General features: G+C 35.8%; 1 protein-coding gene across 2 annotated transcripts in view; it reads right to left on the reverse strand.

Moving 5' to 3' along the window:
- Positions 1 to 1,256: 1,256 nt before the first annotated feature.
- Positions 1,257 to 17,342, reverse strand: part of LOC111438354 (vesicle transport protein SFT2B) — a 17,996-nt gene continuing 1,910 nt past the window's right edge. Inside the window, exons 2-6 of one of the 2 annotated variants that reach the window (XM_023076258.1) lie at positions 16,795 to 16,848; positions 13,026 to 13,099; positions 2,586 to 2,703; positions 2,439 to 2,497; positions 1,257 to 1,652 (exon numbers count right to left, since the gene is read on the reverse strand). In XM_023076258.1, coding sequence (XP_022932026.1) covers positions 1,574 to 1,652; positions 2,439 to 2,497; positions 2,586 to 2,703; positions 13,026 to 13,099; positions 16,795 to 16,848 — 384 coding nt within the window. In that variant the 3' untranslated portion in view covers positions 1,257 to 1,573. The remainder of the gene's footprint in view (positions 1,653 to 2,438; positions 2,498 to 2,585; positions 2,704 to 13,025; positions 13,100 to 16,794; positions 16,849 to 17,342) is intronic. The other variant, XM_023076259.1, reaches the window with a different exon arrangement.

Consider the following 17,342-nt stretch of genomic DNA (forward strand, 5'->3'; position numbering starts at 1 on the left):
CTATGCTTATGTTGGTTATAAAGGTTGCTGTTTGGTGGTGAAAAGTGCTTAGATATCACATTGGGAAAGTATTCAATTAAGTGCATTCTCTCCGATGGTTATCTTGACTATCTTTCACTGAGCCGTCTTAGCATACTGGTAGAGTGCATGACTTTTAACCATGTGGTCGTGGGTTTGGTTCCCACAGACGGCGTACGATCAAGATAAATGACTAAACAACTCTTGTCCTACACCTTACTTTTGCACCCGTGTTGCTAGATTAGAAGCTATTACCTCTCGTATTTGAAGCTATTGCCTCTAAAAGATGGATATGATAGACTTAATAATTTTCCTATCGAAAATGATTTTAAAATGGGTAAACTATTATGGGAAAGCTTAGTTTCTTGAGCACGTCCACTAAGTTTGACAAGGATGAAAAAGGTAAATGTGTGGATATTAAATCTTAACGAGGTATGATTGGATTTCTACTTTATTTAACCGCTAGTAGACCCGATATTATGTTTTTGTGCTAGGTTTCAATCTTGTCCTAAAGAATCTCGTGGCTGTTAAAAGAATATTTAAATATTTGCTTAAGTCTATTGACTTAGGATTGAGGCATCCTAAAAATGTTGAGTTTAAATTGGTAGGATATTCTAAAGCGGGATATTTTGAAGCGAATTTTGTTAGATTGTAAAAATACTAGTGGAACTTGTCAATTTCTTGGTTTAGTAAAAAAAATAATTTGATTGCCTTGTCTACTGCCCCGCAAAATATTATGGTTGCTAGTTCTTATGCTCAAATTCTTTGGATCAAACAAACTATCTGTGATTTTATATTAAAATTTGATAGTGTCTTATTTACCGTTCTAGAACTAAACATATTGACATTAGACATCATTTTATTAGAGCACGTACAAAATGGACATTATTTTTTATTTTGTAAACTCTAACAATCAATTAGCCGATACTTTCACCAAACCATTGAAGGAAGAAAATTTTTGCAAAAATTGGTTTGAGCTTGATATTATTTATATCTTAAATTTTATAATTTTGTTTATAATTTTTGAAGTCGTGTTCTTATGCAAGCCATTATGTATTGTTAATGATTTCTAATATTTCTATTGCACGAGTAAAACGTTCATTCCCCACAAAATATTAATTTGAATATTGGAAATTAAATTAATTTTTTTTAATGTTTGTATACGTTATAAAACCGTGAGAGTGACGGTGATACGTAACGGACCAAAGCAAACATTATTACTACGTCAAGGAAAAATAAAAGTAACAGAGTATTCCACCAATGTTCAATGTTATTTTATCAACTCACTCCATATGTTAGGCAGCCAACCTCAGCTCAATCTCCTCTAGAAAACAAGTGAGAATACTATCACCAAGGCTTATAATACTTGTTTAAAGCACACATATTGAACACTCACATAAAGAAATTAGTCTGAGTGAGACATAAACAAGGCCTAAAAAACACATAATACAATGAAGTTCGACAATGCCCCGTGTCATGCATGAAGCAATGTCGAGCGTCAATGTTGCACCAAAAGAACCCAGGATGATCGACACGTTGATCTCGGAGTCTACTGCTAAAACTCAGTATCCAAACAAGCTACCATAACCCTTGAAACCATCGTCCTTGCAAAAGGGATGTAGCTTAAGCTATACCTATACAAATGAAAAGAGGAAAATGACCGTAAATGCATTTTTACACCATACTATCCCATCATAAGAAATTAGCTCAATGCATTTCATTTGAAATTAACAATCAATCATCAAGAACAAGAACCCAGCCCCTAGTGAAGAGGTTCTTGTAATGAGTTAGAAATGATTCCTAGTAGTGAAGGCTTCATTTTAGCATAACTATTTCCTTCGAAGTTACGTGCATTCTCATTAAAACAGATAGGGGTCACCTTAGCGATCTGCTTTCTGAGGGTAGACCATGGCTCCAACCAGGGTGGTTCATGACTGGGCTAATTTAAAACGGTCTCAAGCAGGGAAACAAGAATCAAAGAGGTTTTTGAGTCTTTCAAGATATTGCGTAATATAGAAAAAAGTTATGCTCATGAACTAAGGGTAGACCATGGCTCCAACCAGGGTGGTTCATGACTGGGCTAATAAAAAATGGTCTCAAGCAGGAAAATGAGGATCAAAGAGGTTTTTGAGTCTTTCAAGATATTGCGTGATATAGAAACCATACCCGAAAAAATCCCAAGTAAATAAGGAGGACAAAATAAGCTGAAAATCAGCTGCAGTCAAATAAAACACCCTAGAAGAGGCAAGACGACTATCTATGCAATAACGAGACGGTAAGGGAATTGTTACACATAACTCAAGATTCTTGCTCTAAACGATACTAATGACATCTGCTCCAGATTTTTTACGAGAATTTAATAGATGTTAAAATGAGTCGGATAAAAGAGTAAGAGAATAAAAGAAATAACTCCGACTCACCAAATTAGGGCGCCGAATTCTAAAACGAGTGCAAGAAGTGTCAACAGCTTGTTGTGGACCTGCATTGTAAGTATATGAAAGTAGGATGAGAAATTAAGGAGACAAGGATTCTGTTTAAGATTTTGAGGGAACCACAGCACAACTTACGTAGAGAGCACAAAAAAGGGCGAAGATCATGCTAGCAAGGTATATGGCTGTCGCATAAATCCGAACAGGATCAAGCATCATTGTCACTTGCCTTTTAGGGCCTACGAGAAATGCTGTGCTGCCACAAAAGCAATCAAACTATGTTGAAATAGAAATGAACAGGAACTGATATTCATATAAGAAAAAAAAATAACATGTTCTCGAGCGCATTTCGAGAGCGCTTGGACTCTCCTCGAAACTAATCCAAAAATCTACCTGCCATAAGGCACATACCCCTTCAACCTTTTGTATTGCTGACCACTTTTGGGACAAACTCCTCTATTGATGACTTAATAAACCCTTAATATCCCAAGAGTGATCCTACTATTAACTCTATCCCAGATAGACTGTAACGACCCAAGCTCACCGCTAATAGATATTGTCCTCTTTGGGTTCTCCCTTTCGAGTTTCCCCTCAAGACTTTAAAATGCGTCTGGTAAGGAAAGGTTTCCACACCCTTATCAAAGAGTGTTTCGTTCTCCTCCCCAACCAATGTGGGATATCACATGGACAAGCTCATGTCCCTTATGGGGTAGCAAATAGTCTACCCAAACTCAGACACATGAGTAGTATGAGTGCATCCAGAGACACAATCATAACATATCGATGTCTACAAGTGATAGCTCTTTTTCTACAATTTTGGAGCCAAGACATAAGCCTCAGAATCATCATCCTGTGAGGCCTCAGTCACAAAAGACTATTTTACAAGGGGTAGGAATGGGAAATCCCCTCTACAAGTTGGTTGGTTACGTGCGGGAAATGTAATACTCCAAAGGTAATTAACTCCAATAAGAATAAGTCGTCCGTGTAAGACCCAAAAAATCCTAGGAAAAGAAATTAAGGATTTAAGTATAAGCAAGTCACTTCAAGTAAATTTAAGGATTTGGATCGGGAAGGAAAAAGTAAGCCCAAAGGACAAAAAGGTCATTTTTTTTTATTTTGAAGGAACTTTCCGAATTTTTAATTCCTTATATAGAAGGAATTTTAAGATACTTCTGAAAAAATGACCAGCAAATGAAGAAGTGTTAGAAAAATTTTAATATAATATTCGGAAAAAATGTCAAATAACCAAAATGTCCCTAAAGTTCCACTTAATTACGAAACTGCCCTTGAAAACAAGCAGATTTGGATTCCAGAACTGTCCTTTATTATGATAGCATCCGTATCTTCACATCCAACCGTTGGATTGAACTGAAATTTGAACAGGTTCAAGAATACTCGACATTCTTTAGATCCAACGGTTCAAATCTAAAACCAATGTTGGTAGCACCCTCATCGGAGTAGATATTTCTGACACGAATTTCAGAAACGTTTAAAATAAAAAGAGAAAATTTACCATGATTCTGGAACCATCAATGGCAGTGCAAGCTTCATCTATAAATAAGAAGTGGAGAGTATTCCTAAAACTCGAGTTTGAAGCTTTTATATGGGTTTTTCTTCCTCAAATTTCTTCTAAATTCAAAAGCTATGATTAATCATTTTCCCTCCTCCATATAGGATTTCTAACGAGTTTCGTGAGAAATTGGGCCTTGAAAAGCTCTAGAATCGGCTGCCCGACAAAAAGTTTCTAGATTTATTCCGGCAAGAATCAAGTTTTCCAGCAAACTTTGGAAGGTTATAACTCAAGCTACAGACCACAAAACGGTATGAAATTGGTCTCTACCTCTTCTTTGAAACTTCATCTAAACATTGTGTGAAAAAATCGAGTCCATTCGAAGTCTATATAGACCTGTACAAGGACAAGACCAAAGGTATATGATAAGTCATGATTTTCCAACGACCAAAGAAGAAAATGAAACCTAAAATCAACTTGACCAATTTGGACCCCTTCCAAACCGGTTTTCATTAATTACTTTATAGTTCTTGAAATTAGACTCAAAGATGAATCTAATAAAGAAAATTTGGAATAATTTAGATACCGGAAGCTCGAGAACGGAAATCCTAAACGTTGACAACGAGGTAAGTAGTTATCTTAGATTTTTCTTAAGAAATACTTTTAGAAATCGCTTGGATTTCTGTATGAACCTTAAACCAAGTATGAATTAAGGATATAGGAAAGAAAAACACAGAATTGAGAGTTAAGGCCTTGAACCGATCAAATTGCTCGGAATATAAGTAACGCTAAAATAACCTACTAGATAAACTTCGTTGCCTATGAAATTTTAATTCTGAGCTTATTATGGGATGTTAAAGATTATATATGAAACTTCGTGTCATTGGATACGGACAAGTAGCTAAACCAAGTAACAGTCTAACATGACCATATTTTATGATGTTTGATGATGTTGTGAAGTTCGAAAGTTATTAAAAGTTTGAAAGTAGCTAAACCAAGAATTAAGGTTAAAATGACCAAAATGTCCCTAAGACTCCTTATGATAACTTAAGGTTTAGACACGCTCTAAATGTCTTGCTACTTCTTATAAGGCCTATTCCTAAGTACATGAAGGTATGTTCAACATTTCAAGTTGATTAGAGCAAAGTTGGAACCTAAACCAAGTTAGGACATAAGAAACACATAAAGAAACACCGCAAGTAACCCTTATCCAAGATACGAGACTCTTCTAGAATTCTCTAAGGAATTCATTATGACTTTATGATTCTTTAGAATAACTCAGGCTTGTTACTATTATTGGTTTATATGTTTATGAATGCATGTTACAACTTACGCCTCAAGGAATCATGAACCACTCAAGGATAAGGGACCAACGTCCTCAGACACAGAAACTCAAGAATGCTAGGTAATACTCTCTGCTGACTTTGTATACCATTCCGTTGTAAATAAATGATCTTATCATAGATCCAATCATGTCCAATGTGACCCATGGCCTTCTACTACGAGATGCTTCCAGAGGCCCATGTTTTCCTAGCAGGATGTCAAGTTTGGCTTCATGTTCCCTCACCTAGATGAGATGTCCTACACCAATGTTATGGGTATCCTATTTACGATTACAGGGGATGTTATCTTCATGTTTTACACCGATCACGTGACCTTTATGGTCTTTCATGGGGAGTAATCTAGGGTCACGATAGAACAAGAAAAGAGTAAATTACTTTAGCCATGAATCTAGAACCTCCTAGATGTACCACGGTACAGCATGATCATGATTAAGACTACATCACTTGGAACGCATGAAGCCGTGGACATAGGTTTAGACTATGTCGCTTGGAACGTATGAAGCGTTGGACACAGGTTGTCAGGTTCGTGACTAGTACCATACATCCTAGGGAGAGTTGTCTTGGAGAACGAACCAAGAACAAAACAAGAACCTAGAAAGTAACCAAGAACAAGACAACGATCAAGGTCTAGTTGTAGTCTCCTAATCATGTCCTTGATATGCTAGGGTACCACACTCTTTTTTTTCTTGTTCTGGTTCTTGTTGTAAGTACTTAGGCCCTTTAGATTTGTTCTTGACTTGTGGGTTCTCATCGTGATCTTTAGGGCCTGGGATTTTGAAACCTTGGTTTTGGACTAAGGGCCTTACTATTAAGATTCTAAGTTCTTGTTCTTAGAACCTAGATCTTGATCCATGTTCTAGTCCTTGATCATTGTCTTGTTCTTGGTCACTTACTAAGTTCTTATTCTGTTCTCCAAGACACTCCCTCAGATTTACGGTACTAGTCATGAACCTGACAACTTGTGTACAAGGCCTCATGTGTTCCAAGGAACATGGTCTAAACCCGTATCTAGGGCGCCCAGCGATACGGTCTGAAAACCTGCATCCTAGACTTCTTACTCTCCAAGCGATGTAGTGTGATTCTACATCCAGGGCTTGCCCTGCAATGTAGCTTGAATACCTATGCCCAAGGCTTCATGCGTTCCAAGCGGCATAATCCGAATACCTACGCTCAAAGCTTCATACGTTCCAAGCAGCGTAGTCTGAGTCATGAACATGTTGTCTCGTTGGAGGTCTTAGGAGGTTCTTGATTCGTGGCTAAAGTAATTTACTCTCTTCTTGTTCCTAACATGGCCTTAGATTACTCCCCATGAAAGAGCAAAAAGGTCACGTGATTGATGCAAAACATGAACACGACATCCTGCAATCGTGAATAAGGTACCCATAACATGGTGCAGGGCATCTCATCTAGGTGAGGGAAATATGAGGCCAATCATGATATCCTGCTAAGAAAACATGGGCTCTGAAAGCACTGCATGGTAGGTCATGGGTCACATTAAACATGATTAGAGTATTACCTAGCATTCTTGAGTTTATGTGTTTGAGAACTTATCCCTTATCCTTGGGTGGTACCTAGCATTCTTCTTACTTTGGTAGCAAGTTGTGTAGTATTGTTCTTGGTTCTCAATGTTGTAAGTTTGTTAAGGTTCATAATTCCTTAAGACATAAATTGTAACATGCATTCATAAACATATGAACTCATCGTAAATAAACATATGAGTTCATAGTAACAAGCACGAGTTATTCTAAAATGTTGTAAAGTCATAATGAATTCCTTAGAGAGTTCTAGAAGAGTCTTGAATCTTGGATAAGCGAGATGTTTCTTAGGTTCTAACTTAGTCTAGATTTCGAACTTGCACTAATCAACTTGAAATCTTGAACATACCTTCACTTATAAGGAGTAGCAAGTCATTTGGAGTGTGTCTAAGCCTTAAAATATCATACGGAGTCTAAGGGGTATTTTGGTCATTTTATACCCCTAATTCTTGGTTTGGTTACTTAACCTTATCCAATAGCTTTCAAACTTCACAGCATCATCAAATTGAAATCTTGAACATACCTTCATGTCCTTAGAAATAGACCTTAGAAATAGGCAGTAGCAAGTCTAGTCCAAGAGGTAATTTGGTCATTTTACCTCCTTAATTCTTGGTTTGGCTACTTAACCTTATCCAATAGCTTTCAAACTTCACAGCATCATCAAAATAAAATAAAATCTACTACAAAGTTTCATTGCATTGGGAGGTCATGAACCGTAGGTAGATTACCTTAGAGACATACATTATGGTCATTTATCCGTTACTTAGTTTAGCTACTTATCCTTATCCAATTACCATCAAATTGCATATATAATCTTAAAATCCCGTAATATGCTAAGAATTAAAATTTCATAGACAGTGGAGTTCATCTAGTGGGTTATTTTAACGTTACTTAAATTTCGAGCAATTTGATCGGTTCAGAGACTTTAATCTCGGTTCTTTTGTTTTTCTTTCATATATCCTTAATTCATACTTGGTTTAAGGTTCATACAGAAATCAAAGCGATTCATACAAATATTTCTTAAGAAAAGTCCAAGGTGGCTACTTCGAGACCTTCGTTCTCGAACTTCGGATATCCGAATTATTCCAAATTTTCTTTATTAGATTCATCTTTGAGTTTAATTTCAGGAACCATAAAGAAATTCATGAGAACCGGTCTGGAAGGGGTCCAAATTGATCAAAGTGTAGAAAGGTCAAAATAGGGCTACTTTTGACTTTAATTGGTCAAAGGTTGACCTTTTACTTTGGGCAACATTTTCTTCCCTGGTCGCTCAAAAATCACAATTTTTCTTATCATATACCTTTGGTTTTGCCCTTTACAACCCTCTCTAGGCCTTGATTCTTCACACAATGTTTAGATGAAGTTCAAAGAAGAGGTAGAGACCAATTTCATACTGCTTTGTGATCTGTAACTCGAATTATAACCTTTCAAAGTTTGCCAGAAAACATGTTTCTTATCGGAATAAATCTAGAAACTTTGTGATCTGTAACTCGAGTTATAACCTTTCAAAGTTTGCCAGAAAACATGTTTCTTATCGGAATAAATCTAGAAACTTTTGTTGGATAGTTAATTCTAGAGCTTTTCATGGCCCAAATCTTTCACAAAACTTTTTGCAAATCTCATATGGAATGGGTAGGAGTTGGTAGAGGAAAATAATTAACCATACCCCTCAAATTTAGAAGAAATCTGGAAGAAAAACCCATAATATGAAAGCTCACTCGATTCTTTTCTTAAAACGTTGCCCATAACTTCTTATTTATAGATGAAGCTTGCACTGTCATTGATTGTTTCAAAATTGTGGTGAATTTTCTCTTTTTTATTTTAAACGTTTTTTAAATTCGTGTTGAAAATATACTCTGATAAAGGCGTTGCCGACATTGGTTTTAGATTTGAACCGTTGGATCAAAAGAATATCGAGTCTTCTTGAACCTATTCAAATTTCAGCTTTGATTTAGTTGAATGTGAATATACAAATGATATCGTAATAATGGACGGTTCTGGAATCCAATATGCTTGCAGATTTTTCTCAATGGCAATTTCGTAATTAAGTGGAACTTTAGGGGTACTTTTGTAATTTGAGACTTTTTATTATTTTATTATTAATTTTTTGAAAAATTCCAAAACTTTTCTGAAAATTATTCATCTTTGGTGGTCATTTTCATTGAGCATCTTGAATCTTCTTTTAGATAAGGAATTAAAAAATCGGAAAGTACGAAATTGAAAAAGAAATGACATTTTCGGTTAACATTTCCTTTCGAATCCTTCTCTAAAGGTTAACTCCTTAGAATTACTTATTAAAACCCTCCATTATTATAAAATCATTTGTATCTTCCCATCCAACCGTTAGATTGAACTGAAATTTGAATATCCAACGGTTGAAATCCAAAACCAATGTTGGCAGCACCCTCATCGAAGTAAATATTTCCAACGAATTCTAAAAACGTTTAAAATAAAAAGAGAAAATTTCCCACGATTTTGGAACAATCAATTGCAGTGCAAGCTTCATCTATAAATAAAAAGTTTTGGGCAATGTTTTAAGACAAGAATCATATAATGAGGATTCCTAAAACTTAGAGTTTGAATCTTTCATATTATGAGTTTTTTTTCCTTGCATTTCTTCTAAACTTCTACACATTTCATATGGGATTCTAACAAGTTTCATGAAGGAATTGGGCCTTGAAAAGCTCTAGAATCGGCTGCCCAACAAAAAGTTTTTTTAGATTTATTCCGGCGAGAAGAATGTTTTTTGGCGAACTTTGGAAGGTTATAACTCGAGCTACAAACCAAGAAAGGGTATGAAATTGGTCTCTACCTCTTATTTGAAACTTCTAAACATTGTGTGAAAAAATCGAGTCCATTCGAAGGCAAAACTATGATGAGGAAAAATTGTAATTTTCCAGCAACCAAAGAAGAAAATGAATCCCAAAGACAATTGGATCAATTTGGACCTCTTCTAGACTGGTTCTCATAAATTTCTTTATGGTTCCTAAAACTAGACTCAAATATAAATCTAATAGAGAAACATTAGAGTAATTCGAATACCGGAAGCTCGAGAACGAAGGTCCCAAACATCAACGACGAGGTAAGTAGTCATCTGGACTTTTCTTAAAAAATACTTGTAGGAATCGCTTGGATTTCCGTATAAAGTTTAAACAAAAAATGAATTAAGAATATATGAAAGAAAATCACAAAGAATCAAGAGTTAAGGCCTTGAACCAATCAAATTGCTCCAGATTTAAGTAACATTAAAATAACACACTAAATGAACTCCGCTGCCTATGAAATTTTAATTCTGAACAAACTATGGAATATTAAGATTATAATGAAATTTGGTGGTCATTGGATACAGATGAGTAAGCTAAACCAAGTATAAAATGACCATAATACCCCTAAGATAATCTACCTACGGCTCCTGATCTAGATGATCTTCAAATGCTATAAAATTTTGTATTAGACCTTATTTTATGATGTTCGATAATGTTGTGAATTTCAAAAGTCATTGGAATACATTAAGTAACTAAACCAAGAATTATGAGTAAAATGACCAAATTACCCCTAGGACTCCTTATAATTTAAGGTTTAGACATGCTCCAAATAACATGTACTTAAGGAAATGAAGGTATGTTCAAGATTTCAAGTTGATTAAAACAAGTTTGGAACCTAAACCAAGTTAGGACCCAAGAAACACATAAAAGAAACACCTCAAGTAATCCTTATCCAAGTTACAAGACTCTTCTAGAACTCTCTAAATAATTTATTATGACTTTATGACTCTTTAGAATAACTCATGCTTGCTACTATGATAGTTTCATATGTTTATGAATGCATGTTACAACTTACGCCCCAAGGAATTATGAACCATAGACTTACAAGATTGAGAACCAAGAACAATACCATACAAGCTCTACAAACCAAGGTAAGAAGAATGTTAGATACCACTCAAGGATAAGGGACCAAGGTCCTCAGATACAGAAACTCAAGAATGCTAGGTAATACTCTAATCTGTCCAATGTAACCCATGACCTCCCACCACGCAATGCTTTTAGAGGCCCATGTTTTCCTCTTCTAGATAAGGATACCTTGCACCATGTTTTCTCAACATGATGTCAAGTTCAGCCTCATGTTCCCTCACCGAGATGAGATGCCCTGCGCCATGTTATGAGTACCCTATTTACGATTGCAGGATGTTATGTTCATGTTTTGCACCGATCACGTGACTTTTATGGTCTTTTATGGGGAGTAATCTAGGGCCACGATGGAACAAGAAGAGAGTAAATTACCTTAGCCACGAATCAAGAACCTCCCGAGACCTCCAACGGTACAGCATGTTCATGACTCAGACTATGCTGCTTGGAACGTATGAAGCCTTGAGCGTAGGTATTCAGACTATGCCGCTTGGAATGCATGAAGCCTTGGACATAGGTTCAGACTGTGTCGCTTGGAATGTATGAAGTCTTGGACACAGGTTTTTAGGTTCATGACTCGTACCATAAATCCTATGGGAAGTGTCTTGCAGAACGAACCAAGAACAAAACAAGAACCTAGAAAGTAACCAAGAACAAGACAATGATCAAGGACTAGAACATGAATCAAGATCCAAGTTTGAAAGACAAGAACCTAAAACCTCAGTACTAAAGCTCTTAGATCAAAACCAAGTTTGAGACCTCAGAATCCAAGGACCAAGATCCTCAGGATAGATCATGATAAGAACTCACAAGCCAAGAACGGAACCAAAGGGCCTAAACACTTACAACAAGAACCAAAACAAGAAAAGAAAGAGTGCGGTACCCTAGCATATCAAGGACACAATTAAGAGCCTAAAGTAGGCTACTTATTGAGTCTTTGTACTCATTCCTTATTTTCCATATTTTCCATATTTTCCAGGTAAACAAGGAGCTAGTCGAGGTCAGGAGCGGACTCTAAAATAGGTGTCATAGAAAAGCCTCACCCATCGTCCTCAACCTTTTTGTTTTAAACTATTTTATGAGGCTTTCTAAGATTAATGGGGGTATTATAGACATTTTGTGGCAAATTATGGAAAGATAGTTGCTTCGTCCCAATTGTTGAAAGAAAGGCTTACAAATGGAATGATCAAGCAATTGAAGCATTCAAGAATCTGAAGAAAGCCATGATTACATCGTCAGATCTTGCTTTGCCCGACTTTAATCAAGTGTTCATTATGGAGACGGACGCTTCTAGAACAGGGTTAGGAGAATTCCTATCATAGAACAGATGACCAATTTTTTATATACACATTTTGTCTGCTAATGGCTATTGTCTATGAAAGAGAGCTAATGCTATTGCCTTTGCCATTCAAAGTTGGCGTTCTTATTTGCTAGCTAGGAAGTTCATTGTCTGAATAGACCAGCATGCGATGAAGTTCTATTGGAGAAGAGAAGGATTAAGCCTCAGCTATTGGGTTATGGTTTTACAATTAAGTACAAGTTGGGTTTAGAAACAAAGCAGTTGATGCTTTATCTCAATTACCAGTAGTTGCACACATTGCCCACTCACCTACCCTCACCTTGTTGGATGTATCAATGATTTGAGATGAAGTACACAATGATCCACACTGGCAACAAATCATCCAAAAACTGGGAGAAGATCTAGATGTCGTGTCCAAATTCTCACTCCAACAAGGAATGTTAAAGTATAAAGGAATGTTAGTACTTTCTAAATCTGGGACCTTAATCCCAGCTCTACTTCTTCTCTACCATTATTCCATAATGGGGGTTATTAGGAATAGAGGCATCCACCAAATCTTCTATGAGGGGTGTGACTGTAAAGTTGTTGGATAGATCAAGGGAGTAAACCCTTTCCCTTACCACTAATAAGCATATAAAGTTCAAGCATAAAAGTTCCACCAACGTTCCTGAGAATGCCATACTCATCAATTACATGAACCAACGGTAAAAACCTATTAGCAACGCCACCCACCCAACCAATTACAAAACAACAAGGACTGTGAAATCTAACCAGACCATCAAAGCATATTAACCAGACGAATAGGATTCAACACAGCAATATTGAACAGCATTTTTTAAGATATGAAATAACTTTCAATCAAGAGAAAAAACTAGTTACGAAAATGGAAGATATGATACCTGCCATAAGCCAAGTAAAGCTCACAAAAGACAAAAAAAAACTCTCAATAAACATTAATTAGAATGTAGAACATATAAACACAAACCTTCCAAGCGATAGCATGTTGCCCAATGTGAAAGCTATTCCAAATTTGATTGGATTGAAGAAAACAAGCATTGACTGTTGCATGTAAATAAACAAGATGCAAATTAGTGTTGAATATATCGAACTTTGGAACTCAAGGAAGTAAGTGTTGAATATATCAAACTTAAAGATGCTTTTCCTTGACCTGAAACTTAGACGAGGAATAGATTTCCTAGCCCCTACATTTGTGTGAGCATTTTTTTTTTTTTTTTCTTTTCCTAAAAAGAAACAAACTCCTCATTGATATAATGGAAGACACATCAAATGTTCAAATAAAACAAACTCCTAGAAGGCCTTATGATGTAGGAAATCTAGAGTGTGTTTCTTGAGTCATTGTATCTGTTTCTTGGCGGGTTTTTTTAATTTCTTCAGGCTAGGTTAAATGTTGTTTTACCGTGGCTAATGTTTAGATCTTAGGGTTTGACCATTTGGCCGGTTATTGCTTTGTAAAGGCTGCTGTCCAGCCAATAAATATGTGTATTCACAAGTTTTAGCTAAATGCAAATCGATATGGAAATGTCTTGGATGTTTTAGATCCATTGGTATAAGAGCGCCACAATCCAAGGGCCAGGATTTTTTCAAATTTGGATCACAATTCAATGGAGATGGAAGCTTGTTTGAGTACTCACCAAGATTTTGAGCAACACTTGCAGTGGATCGGAGGCTCATTAGAGGAAATCAAGAAAGGAATGTTTGACGTGCAGCATGCAATAGGGCAAGTATCTTGCCAAATGATTCATCTCACAAAAATCAACAAGTTCTCAAAGATGCAAGAATGACGGATAATGCAAGAACAGTTCCAAGAAAACCAAGAACATTAGGAAAGATTCCCAAGAAGACATCAATATGGTTCAATCGGTCAAGAAAAATAAGAATTTCATATAAACATTGACCTACCAAGTTTTATTGAGAGGATGGACATTGAGAAGTTTTTAGATTGGGTAAAAAGCATGGAGAATTTCTTTGAATATGCCAACACACCCAAATAAAAGAAGGTCAAATTGGTGGCTTTCAAGCTTCAAAATGGAGCTTTGGTTTGGTGGAACCAACTTCAAAAAAATTGGAGATATTATGGCAAACAACCCATCAAGAACTGGCCAAAAATGCCTCATTTGATGATGAAATGTTTTCTTCCCTTCAATTATCATCAAATTTTATACAACCATTATCAAGAAAATACAGTTAGAAGGCCTCTAGAACTACAGTTTTCAATATTCAATCAAGATTATGAATGTTCAAGCAAAGAAGATTTCTAGCAAGGAGATATACACCAAAGACATGCAGATAAAAATGAAAAAATGGTCCAACAGAAAGCCAACCTTACAAAAAAATTTAGGAACCTTTTATATCATGATAAACTCAAATAATGCAGAAATGAAGGTTTCTTGGTTCTAGATTCAAATTGTTCCAGCAAAGAAGAGGAAACTTTTCAAGGATTGAGGATAAAGATTCTGGTTTTTTCAGCAATGAGGAGAATTTTCTAAAATTTGAAAATCATCTTGATGAAGAAGATGAACTTGACGAAAAAATGAATGGTTGATGATTCTCCATTTTATTTGGCTCAATTGTTCTTTGAAGTTGAAGAGCAAGACCATAGTGGGCATAGTTCTTTAATCTTTCAAGAAAATATACAAACAGAACAAGAAATTGAGGAGGAGGAGAAAGCCAAATCAATTTCTCACCATTCAGATGAAATTTACCCATTTAGACCTATTAACATTCTATTTCACGATTCATTCTTCGCTGGAGAACCAAACCAAGCCCTAAACTCTTCTTCAATTGACGATAGTGAGCTAGATGCGATGAAGACAGAAGAATTTGGAACATACCATTTATAGGTCCTTTGTGCTACTTTAAGGATTTGTTAGTGTTTTGATGAACTCGAGAAAAAAAATTCTGCAGGAGTTTTTTCTAATCATCAAAAGAAGTGCCATTGTAACAATTTTTTGAAAATGTCAGGAGACAGCCTTTAATTATTGGAAGAAGTTTCTTGAAGCAAGATTTCAAAGTTTTCTTTAATAAACTTGAGTGCAAGTGTTTTTGGGAGGGAAAGAATTGATGTAGGAAGTCTCAAGTGTAGTTCTTGTGAGGTTTATTGGATCTCAAAGCTCTTTAGGCTTGGTTAAATGTTGTTTTACCATGGTTGAAGATAAGATCTTAGGATTTGAACATTTGGCTTGTTATTGCTCCTTAAAGGCTGCTGTCCAGCCCATAAATATGTGTATTCGCAAGTTGTTTTGGATATTTGCAAATCAATATAGAAGTGAGATGGATGTTTTACATTAACTTAGTTGTATTGTGTGAGCATATCAATACAAGGAATTTATAAATGTGGACTGAGTTTAGAACCTTCTTTGCAGAAAAATATACATGCAGATGAAATGATATATCTGCATTGGATTGCTAAATAATCGTAGATTTTTTCCAACAGTAGAAGGTCATTCAGACAAAACTATTGTCCAACAGTACAAGAACATGGAGTATCTTTATCCACTGCAATTCTTCAAACAGATTATATATATATAGATATATATAGATATATAGATATATATAGATATATATATATATAGATATATATAGATATATATAGATATATATAGATATATATATATATACACGAGACAGAATATGTATATTCATATCGACAAAAAAGGATGACAACTTAAGGACAAACGGTAGAGAGAACCCCTTCCCACTGCAAAAGAGCTAACACAAAAAGGCCTTCCCATTTCTAATAATTGAGGCGAAGGCACACCAAAAATCTTTGTGACTTGAACTCCACCAAAGAATCCAAGTGTGGTGTACTGTGGACAAAAGAATATTCAAACTTCTCCAATCTTCAAAGATTCTAAGATTTTGGTCCTTCCAAGTCTACCATAGAATGGCTTTAATGGCACAGCTCCATAGAACCTTTGCTTTTTCCCAAAATGAGTCTCCACCAAGGCCTCGAGCAGCCAATCATCAACCTATTAGGGGAGGCAAATAAAGAGCCCAAACTCTTCTAAAATAAAGGACCAACCCTTGAGCACAAAAGGGCAATGTAGCAGAAAGTGAATAAGTGATAAATGGTTTCTTCCCCATTAAAACGCAGAGAGCAGGTTCAAACAGAATATAGAATGTTGTTCTCATGAAGTTCAGCTTAAATTGGGGTAACCCCGTCAAAGTTCAACAATTTCTCCTATTCCTTTCAGCCACAGGTCGAAAGAAAGCAAAAATCTTGTAGTCAAATCAAGTGATTACTATAGCTTGGATGTTATGTATGAAAGAAGCAGCCATGACTTTGAAGAGTTCTCCAAGAGTGGATGAAATCCATAAATGTTTCCCTTAACCTCGAAATGAAGTTCTGTCAAAAAATTCTTTGTAATATTACTTCCTTTTTAATTAAGCAAATTGAGGAATCATTTGTAGCACTCTTTGGCTCACACTTACTCATAACCAACAAATACCACTCTTCATCAAAACCTTAAGGATGTCAGGAAACATGGATCAGCGAGTTGTGATATAAATACATGACCTCTTACTTAGCTACACAAAAGCAACCTCCATTTATTTCTACTGAAATGATAAAACAAATTAGAAGACTATAACAAATCAGCAAAAGCTAGATGACATCATCTTGGACACACACTTTCAGTTGCATTACAAACGAAAAGATCACTTTCTATTATCAAGTCAACATTGCACTTAAGAGATAGTATGAGTAAATGAATATTAGTTTCAGGGATACTTACCATCAACGTACATGTTAAGCCAGAAACAAAGCAAATGGCAAAACCATATAATCGCTGTTAAATTGAGAGAGGGAGAAGGATGAATTAGTATGATAAAATTTTCCAAAAGGTGAACAATATTAAAAACACAACATTGGATTCAGAAAGATAATCGGAAAGAGCATTAATTAGCATATGCTGAAAAAGTCAGATTGTACATCAATCAGTCCAAAGGACTGGTTTATTGGGCTTGCTCTTACTTATAATTGAATGGCCATGGACATCTTTGTGTTTGTTTAGGAAAATTAAAAAATAAAATAAAATATTTCATCATGATAATGAATACTTTCATCATTTTCTCTATGAAAGTATGCCTTTCATTTAAGAAATAATAAATCATGGTGAAGTTACTTGAAGGTCATTCAAGAAAAAGGCACTCGCAAAATGAAGGAGCCTCCAAAATATAATAAATACAACTAGAACAATTGGGTTGGATCTAAAATACCAAAAACCCAACCCAGCCTGACCCGACCCGACCCATGAACCCAACCCCCCCCCCCCCCCCCCCC

Source organism: Cucurbita moschata, unplaced genomic scaffold, assembly GCF_002738365.1.
Source record: "Cucurbita moschata cultivar Rifu unplaced genomic scaffold, Cmos_1.0 Cmo_Scf00073, whole genome shotgun sequence".
Lineage (NCBI taxonomy): Eukaryota > Viridiplantae > Streptophyta > Magnoliopsida > Cucurbitales > Cucurbitaceae > Cucurbita > Cucurbita moschata.